Source organism: Apaloderma vittatum, unplaced genomic scaffold (genome assembly GCF_000703405.1).
Source record: "Apaloderma vittatum isolate BGI_N311 unplaced genomic scaffold, ASM70340v1 scaffold38795, whole genome shotgun sequence".
Classification (NCBI taxonomy): domain Eukaryota; kingdom Metazoa; phylum Chordata; class Aves; order Trogoniformes; family Trogonidae; genus Apaloderma; species Apaloderma vittatum.
In genome coordinates this window covers 11,562-20,349 of record NW_009718333.1, presented here as the reverse complement: position 1 = coordinate 20,349, position 8,788 = coordinate 11,562, and the positions used below count along the sequence as shown (strand labels likewise).

At 47.5% G+C, this 8,788-nt stretch overlaps 1 protein-coding gene across 2 annotated transcripts; it reads left to right on the top strand.

Moving 5' to 3' along the window:
- Positions 1–4,201: 4,201 nt before the first annotated feature.
- Positions 4,202–8,229, top strand: DHRS7B (dehydrogenase/reductase (SDR family) member 7B). 2 transcript variants are annotated; one of them, XM_009870206.1, is made up of 6 exons: positions 4,202–4,379; positions 4,636–4,751; positions 5,015–5,225; positions 5,864–5,956; positions 7,414–7,566; positions 7,917–8,229. In XM_009870206.1, the coding sequence occupies exons 1-6, from the start codon at positions 4,229–4,231 to the stop codon at positions 8,120–8,122; spliced, it is 930 nt and encodes a 309-aa protein (XP_009868508.1). In that variant the 5' UTR covers positions 4,202–4,228; the 3' UTR covers positions 8,123–8,229. The 2 variants fall into 2 exon arrangements, with proteins under 2 accessions (XP_009868508.1, XP_009868507.1); XM_009870205.1 differs by having other exon boundaries at positions 4,229–4,379; positions 4,636–4,757.
- The last annotated feature ends 559 nt before the right edge of the window (positions 8,230–8,788 follow it).

Sequence of the window (8,788 nt, the reverse complement as noted above, 5' to 3'; positions counted from 1 at the left end):
GCCGCGCGAGGTGTTAAATACGTGTTTGTATAGAAAATGTATTAAATACGTGTTTATGTATAAATGAGGGCGGGGGAGGCGTTAAGCCAACTCGCATTTTCTGCCCGTGTTTCGGGGGAGTCTCCGATTTGGTAAATGCCCGCAAAATCCGGCAAAACCTGGCGCAGCAAACGTTCTGATTTCCTAATCGCGCCGCTTTACCTTTGTCTGCGTCCCAGAAGATTTTCGAGGGGGAGAGTTGGAAGTGCAGCTCGTAATGGAATAAAAGGGGGCGGGAAGATTTTTGATGATTTCTCAAATCCAGTTTGGGGTTTTTTTGGATGCTGGAAACATTTTCCCTCCCTCCCTGCACCACGGGGCGAGGTGGTTATTTGCATAGCGACACGGTTATCACAAGTTGCCTTTTCTTCTTTTTTTTGTTCAACTAGAGCTTGGAATGACTAACGTTGGGCTTTGTGGATGCTCTGAATTCAATACTAAAAATTTAGTACTAGAAATAATCAGAGGCTCATCGTAAGTTTTGCAGCGTTTTGAATTTGCTTCTGTCTTTTTTCGATCTGGGGGTTAAGTTCCCCCCACGCTCGAAAGGTCGCAGCACGTACTCCCCAGGTTTGTTTTTAGAGGAAGGTCTTGGCTGCGCGAGCATTGGCCGGCGCGCCTCGGCTTGGGCTGCTGCCATTTCCAAATTTAAGTTCGGTCTGTCCTGTTAAAAGACCCGAGGGAGACGCCACCTCACAGAGCCACTGGCAAGTGAGTGCTTTTCTAAGGTAGGATATTGTGCTTTCTTCGGAGTAAAGGCAGTAATGAACCGAGCATAGAGCTGCTTTGCTTCTTGACAGGGGCTTCCTTAGGAAAAAAACCTGATTTTTTTCCTCCCTTTTATCCCCTCCTACCTTTTAACTGACACCTTTTGATCTCTGAAAATAGCCTCCCAGCTGCTGCCATTTGTCACATAAAGGACAATATGATTCTAAGTGGCTGAAGCTAAAGGAGAATAGGTGTTGTTTAGGGAAGCTGTTGTGGGTTTAACTTCTTTTAGGGCTTGATTTCACCTTTGCTGCCTTTAGTGCACTTTTGACCTTATTAACTAAGATCCTTGTTCCTTTGGAAATCATTGTCCTGGCTTTTATGGGATAACATCCAGTTTTTAAGGGGATTTCTCTTTTAGAAGTGGATATATGTGACTTATAGAAAAGCCTTTCAAATAGTTTCAAATAGTTTCCAAGCACCTGTATTTGCTGACACTGTCGGTGTTCCTATTTCTGTTCTCCAATAACCTGCATGTTCCAATCCTGCCTTTTGGGATGGAGAGCTGAGAATTACAGGACTTTATCTGAACCAGTTATGAGCAGCAGCTTCTCTTCTGCCTGTCATGAACGTTATCCGTCCAGAATTCCCCACAGGATTTTCCAGCATGCCCAAATTTTTGAACCCAGGTGACAGTGAGGTCTCAGACCTTTGAGCAAGAACTCTGAGGACATCCAGTTGATCTTGAATCAGATGTGGGAAGCCATGTGCTCCCCACTCTGCCCAGTGTTTTTAACGTGACGTGGCATTACCTGCCCCCAGATGTCTGTAACTACTTCAAAGTGTTACCTACCTTAACTTGGGGCTTATGTTTTTTATCTTCTCCCGACCTTTGTCTTGCAACTTAGCATTTTTATTGACGTGAATCAAGTCTTCTTTATTTATGACCTACCTCATTCTCCTTCCGAGTGCAGCAGTTTTTTCCTCTGCCTTCTGCAGCCATTAACCCTAATACTGAACAGAATGTAACTTCTCCTTCAGGCTGAAGCAGTTTTTTCCTTTGGTCTTTCCACCAAATAATCCCCAAAACTGAACAGAACGTCTCGTGTCAGTGGTCTGCCACTGGGCTCCGTAAGATGGATATTGTAGAACGCGCTGCAGCGCAGCTCTAGGCCTTGAGCTGATTTCCATGGTCTCTTGTTTCACTGATACTTATTTTATCAATCATTTTGTAAAGCTTGTTCAATGTGACAAACTAAAATAAGGACTCGCGGGTTTGTGGTATACGTTAGTCTACGAAATTCAAGCAAAACTTGTTGCTGTAGGTTCTAAAGTGCTCCAGAAAGTCCTTCTCTCTCTTGCTCCCCTCCTTCATCCAACTTTTCCCCTCCCTGTACATCAGAGGGGGACACTGTTGATTCAAACAAGGAAAGATTTTTTCAAATAAAAAAGGATTAAAGGCAAACCTTCTTTGTTTAGAAAGTACACAAATAAGTGCCATGATTAAGGAATAAGTTAAGAAGGCAAAACTCATTCACAGTGACGAGCGACAGATGTTACCTGACCCAAACAGGGTTACCTTTCCGTCGGTATGACGGGGGCTCTTTTCCACCAGCCCCTGTGGCAGGGAGCTCAGTCCTTGCAAAGTCAACCTTTATTTTTGCCAAAGAATGTGAAAGATCTGCGCTGTAGTCAAACACGGGACTCCCTCCCATCTCCTGGGGTGGTTTAGTTAGAAGAAGGGTCAGAAGAGCTTGCCCTTGCTGGTTACCTCTTCATCTGCTTTACACCGTCATCTGCATTTTACCAAAATCAGGAGCAACCCTGGTCAGGGCCAGATTTTTAAAATTACGCCATTTCCACACGGGCTCATGTGGGAAGTGCCGCTGCATCTGTCAGCTCCCACTCTGGAAATAACAAAGAGCCCTAAACAGGAGCCGAAGATCTTTGATTCCAAAACATCCTGTACGCCACACTGGTCAAAGTCAGCGCAGCGCCTGTTGTCCCTGCCCACATCTTGTCTTTTGAATCTCAAGAGAATCTTTGAGAGCAAAAGAAAAAAAAATTGAAAAGAGACACCATCAGGAATGTCGCTGCTTTAAATAACTGGCTGCACGTGAACCGGTAAGGAGAACCTGCTGCTTAACCAGCCTAAAGGAGTCTGGTTCAGAAGTTAGTCTGTGCACTGACCAGCTCCTTGAGGCATTCTGTCCAAGCCCCCCATGGAAATCTGGAAGAGCCCGACATCGTTTTCCACGTTAGCTCTGTTCCACAGTGGGTAGAGCCTCTGTCATCCCCTCAGCTCCACACAAGCTCGGTCCTACTTACTGACGCCGAGTTCTGGCTTAGCATTGCCAGTTATCTGTTCTTTTCTGCTTCTGATGCTGTGCTTTTCTTTGAAGTAATGTCCGAGACTATCTTGCAGTTCAAACTCTATCTACACAACGGAAAAAATATACTAATATTTGTCTTGACTTTATGTGTGACCCAAAAGCCGTATAGATTCCACAAAGGGGCTGTAACTCACTTCGCCCTGGTTGGGGGTATATACAGTGGGATAATTTGTGACTTTTTATAGCTGAAGTATCGCTTACTCTTTGGCCCTGTAGTAAACTGTAACATAAACTACTCCCCTGAAGGCAGTGGCTTCGCAAGGAGATGAGGGCCATGCTTTGGTATCAGAATCCAATTCCAGGGTGAGCTAGGTCTGGTGGATACCTTTAGCTTGGGTTTCATTCACAGGTTTAATTTCAGTATATTAGAACACAGGTTCATGCCGTTAAACCACCCAATCCACACTGACAGACAAGTAAAGAAGGTGAACGTAGGCTTTAGCCTACAAGATGGGACAGGTGGTTCATTCAGATCAGATAACTTGATTCCTCTAACTGGTGGTAAAAGACAGCAGAGATGGAAGCACCGCTTTCACTGCATTAAGCAAAGAGCGTGTTCAGAGAGAAAACTTACTCTGAGCTTCCAGCAGACAGACTGGCTCATATCCAGCTGCGACAATACACAGTAACTGGTCTCTGGCACAGAGATACTGTGGTACCAGCTGCTTTAGACAAATCCAAGAGGCTTTATTACAATCAGAAGAATGCAGAGACATATCCCAGCTCTGAGGAGCTCACTTTGTACAAGGGAGTGAATCTAGAGCAAAATGTGGGAACGGCTTCTCTGAACTCGTTTGTTACATGACAGCTGACAAGATCCAAAAGCCAAGTGTCCTGCTGGGATGTTCAGATTAACATTTAAATGCTTAAAATTGTGTACTGATTTGAACTTCTGAAAGCCTAAATTAAGGGATGAGGAAATCTGTTGAAGATACCTCTGTATGAGATTTGGTTTATTGGTGGCCTAAGGAAGGGTAAAGAAAAGGACTTCCCTAGTCTTCAAGCCTCTGTTAATTTTTCTTGATGGCGAAATGGTCTGTTTCCTTTTGTCTTGTGGCTCTAGGAAGACAGTTCAGAAAGGAAGACTCATGGATCTCACAAGCACAGTTATCATCCCGCTGCTCTTCGGCAGCCTGGGGATCTTCGCCCTTTTCCGGCTCCTGCAGTGGATGCGGATGCGAACTTACCTCCAGGATGCGGTGGTCGTGATCACAGGGGCTACTTCTGGCCTGGGAAAAGGTGGGTACAGCAAGAAGGCAGGACGAGCAGAGGGTTGTGGAAGGGGCACCTGCTGGGGTAAAGGAGTAATGAGCAGAAAGTTCCTGTTGCTCTGCATTCTGAGAGACACAACTTGCACGGCCATGTCCGTTATAACTACAGCCAGCGCGAGTTTCAACGCAAGAGAGTCTCAAAATCTGTTGAGGAAAACGTTAATCATCCTGTATAAACTGTAGTTCAAATGTTTACTTCTCTCTCTTCCTTGCTTCCTCCACAGAATGCGCAAAAGCCTTCCACGCAGCTGGCTCCAAGCTGGTGCTCTGTGGCAGAGACAGTGAGAAACTCAAAGAGCTGGTGCAGCAGCTTTCTACCGTGACCAATCACCGCAAGAACGTGAGTGCAGGACGGGGAGAGGCTTGTTGTCTTGCGTGGCTGCTATTTCTGTTCAGGTTATTGCAAGAGTTGCAGAACTGCTTGTGGGTTGTTCTGTTGAGCAATAGGAAAAACGCAGCTCTGTGGTTAGGCATAATCTTGCTCTAGGAGTACGTCGAGCTGACATTCATATCTTGTAAAAAAAAACAACCCACAGAAATAAGACATACGGCATATTCAGCGCAGCCTGAACGGGTCTTTTGCTAATTTTTGTTTATTTGCAGACACACAAACCTCACACTGTGGTATTTGACCTCTCGGACTCTAAAGCTGTCCTAAATGCTGCTGAAGAGATCCTGAAGTACTTGGGTCACGTGGACATACTGATCAACAACGCAGGCATCAGTTTCCGGGGCACGATTGTGGACACAGGACTGGATGTGGATAAGAAAGTGATGGAAACAAATTATTTTGGTCCTATAGCCCTCACCAAAGGTACCTGTGATCCAGTTTACAGGTTGACAGGGCATTTGGCCAATACCTTCTACAGCCAACACAGCTAAGCACAGCTTAACTTCTGTTTGGTACAGTGTAAGAGAGGAGGAGAATTTTGTTTTATGGGTAGGTCTAAAGGAGATGCTCGGGCATGCATGCTTGGGAAGTCGCCAACTGGAGATACTGTCTTGTTTAAATCACCTCCTGACTCCAGTGTGGAACTGATGAAGAGACAGAGTTAGCCTGTCTGCGCCAGTAAAAGACTAGAGAAGGGAGTATGGGTTCTAGTGAAGCTCTGACTTTCCAATGAGGCTTCTTCGGTTACAGAGAAAGTTCAGCCTGGAGGGTGTCAGCTGCAGGAAGTGAAAAGATGGCAAAAAAGACCAAATCCTGAGGACCACACCTGTGGGAGGCGACAGCAGCTCTAACAGTTGCTGGCACAAGGCGTTTCCTCACGGGTGAACGGCCCAGCAGCTTCAGCTAGAGGCATCCTAAGCACTATCCCTTGTCCAGCCCCTACACCGAACGAGGATTTTGTAATTCACTTTGGCATCTTCGAACGCTCAGAAAGCGTTAATTCCTGACAGCAGTAATGGCAGGACTGTTATTCTGAATGAGTCTTTTCTGTCTTTCGCTAGCGCTTCTGCCCTCCATGATCAAGAGGAGACAAGGCCACATTGTGGCCATCAGCAGCGTGCAAGGCAAAATAAGCATTCCTTTCAGATCCGCGTGTAAGTACCTCCCCAGAAGATGGGGAAGACATATTTGGGGCACCAGACTGAATGAACACTTGGCTGCTGCTTCCCCGTTTAGCTTTCTGTAGAGCTGGCTGCACGCAGGGCAGGCAGAGCTCTGCATCGCTCGTAGTGTGGTCACAAGTCGCTGATGGTGTTAGAGGAAGGCACTCTCAAAACCAGAATCTTAGCCCTGTTCTGAAGTTGTTAAAGGATGGGGAAGGAGAATGTGGTTTTAGTGTCTTAAAACCACCTTGATATTCCTATCTTAACACTTGAGAGTCCCTATAAACTTTAGGATTAATTCCATAGTTTTATTGCATTCTCTTGCCTATAAGGAAGTAGAAACTTTTTGTTTTAATGAGTTATGAAGTGCCGTAGTACAGCCAATGCCAAAAAAAAGCCTAAAGAGTTACCTTGATCCAGCAAACTCTCCAGGCTAAATCAGTTACGACCAGAATTAATATTGGTGAGATTACTAGAAAAAGCCTTAGACGGAGGAACAATAAAGAGAGTGTTTGGCATACAAGCATCTGTAAATCACTGAAAATAAACACAAAACCAGAGAAGTACAGATGTGATGTCAGACGAGTGGTAGAGCACGATGCTGAGCGAAGGAAAGCCTGGAACACCGGGTCTGTCTGGCCTTGGGGGTGACGTGGGTACAACTGCATCAAGAAGCGTGTTCTGAAGAGCTTCCAGAGCAGCCCGGGCCTGGCAGCGTGGAGCTTTGCTCCCATCCCCTGGCAGGGCACGCAGCCTGCACCAAGCTCTGTGCTGCTGGTGGCAGCCCTCCAGCCACTGCCGTAGTGACAAGCACATACAGAAAAGGAGTGAGCAAAAGGAGTCACTCAGCATTTTAGGAGGGGGAAATCCCACCCTGGACCATGGTTCTCTACTCCTGTCTGCTGGTGGGATCAGGTTGTGACTTGCGTGCAGCGGGGCTCTGAACCTGCTCCGCAAGTCCATAACGTTCGGGGCGTGTAGGCTGCTCAGCAGCGAGCGGCAGCTCTGCCCTCCTGCCCTGGCATCACATCCCCCAGTCCCAGCCTGTCCCACCAAACGCTCCCCAAGCCAGGCTTCGTGTCTGCTTTACTGCGAGTGGGAGGCAGCTGGGGCGCACTCTGTAGTGCTTTGGCACGGCTGTCGTATTAAGCTCAGGATCCTAGCCAGTTCCCAACTTGAGTGTTTACGTGTGGCCCTCCTAAACTGCCTCGCACTCCCACTACCTGTTGCTGCCATTCACTGGAAAAAAAAACAAAAAAAACAAAAAAAAACAACCACCCTCCAAAAAACCCCAAACCAAAAAGACCCCCAACCTAGAAGGTGGAGAACAGCTGCTGGATTGTTGCTGAGAAGTGGCTGCATTGCAGCAAAAAGCCCATTCACGGGAATGAATCTCTCTCCAGCCCTGCCCCTTCTCCTCCGTGCGTAATCCTTTTCCTGTTTTTCAGATGCCGCCTCTAAGCACGCTACCCAGGCCTTCTTCGATTGTCTGCGAGCAGAGGTAGAGCAGTATGACATTGATGTGACGGTTGTAAGCCCGGGATACATTCAGACAAATCTCTCTCTCAACGCTGTTACAGCAGACGGCTCTCGCTACGGAGGTGAGGGATCATTTTGTGCCCTGTATCTAGAGCACCTCCACCTCACCAAGTTACTCCAAAGCTTGCTTGCAACATGTGGTAGGGACACAGGTTAGTCCCAAAGTGTCAGAAGACAACTTTAGGTGGAGGGTAGGCACAGTAACCCCCCCAGATTTAGCCTTTCCTAGGCAGCAGCTACTGACTTCTAGCCCAACGATCAATTATACTTGCCTGTGCTCCCAGACACAACTGGTGTAAAAACCAAAACCATGCGAGCAGCCGCATACGGTTAGAACAGAGCATTCCAGGAAAAGTCCCGAAGCATGGCCTTACCTGCTGGTGCTGGCACTTACTCGGTTTTCCTTTGGCAGTTATGGACAAGAACACCGCCGAGGGACAGACGGCCGCCGAGGTTGCTCAGGTTGTTCTCAGTGCAGTGGGACAGAAGAAGAAGGAGGTGCTCGTAGCTGGCCTAACGCCCTCCCTGGCTGTCTACCTGCGAAACCTCTTCCCCAGGCTCTTCTTCACCCTAATGGCAACTCGAGCGAGAAAGGAGAGAAAAGGAAAGGACTCTTAGAGCTCAGCTCGTCCATGAGTAACTGTAGGGAGAGTGTAACCCCCTGCAGTTTGGCTGGGATGTCAGTGGAGGTGCTCCTGCAGGAAAAACCTTTCTTAAAATGCTGCAGTTACCGTTGCATGGAGAGCGGGAAGGGATTTCCCCACACTTGCTGGAAGACAGCACCTAAACCTCACCTGAAGAAGGGTGCTTGGACAAAGGGGGAGAGCTGAGGCTGCAGGGGAGGGTAACTCAAGGGAACATGCTTTGCAGCAGGGGAGGCCCATGTGCTGGAAGAGAGCACCTCATCTTGCTCAGCTTAACTGGCCTGCTGCAAATAAAACTGCCTGGTTTGCCTTCGCACAAGCAGATCTTAGCTTTCCCCACCCCACAGCCCCTGTGAAACAGTCCTCGCAATCTGTGTCTCCTTCCCACTCGATCTAGAACACGTTGCTTGAAGGGGGGAACTTCACAGAGCCTCTGCTTGTTAACTTGCCAAATCATCCGATACCTCAGCCAACAGCGAGTCCAGTGCCATTTGCAAACAAGTAACTGTTGTAAAATCTGAAGTTTGATTTGGCAATTACTTTCTCTGTCTGAATCACGCCTTACTGATGTACCGGGACGTTTAACTCTGCGACCTGCCAGTACAGCATTAACCCCAGCTAGAAAAGAGCCCAAGCAAGG

Bases quoted from the DNA above. Each gene is read 5' to 3' on its own strand.
- DHRS7B (XM_009870205.1), top strand. From the start codon at position 4,229: ATGGATCTCACAAGCACAGTTATCATCCCGCTGCTCTTCGGCAGCCTG. The intron at 5,957-7,413 runs GTAAGTACCTCC...CCTGTTTTTCAG, and splicing joins CATTCCTTTCAGATCCGCGT to ATGCCGCCTCTAAGCACGCT. The intron at 7,567-7,916 runs GTGAGGGATCAT...TTCCTTTGGCAG, and splicing joins AGACGGCTCTCGCTACGGAG to TTATGGACAAGAACACCGCC.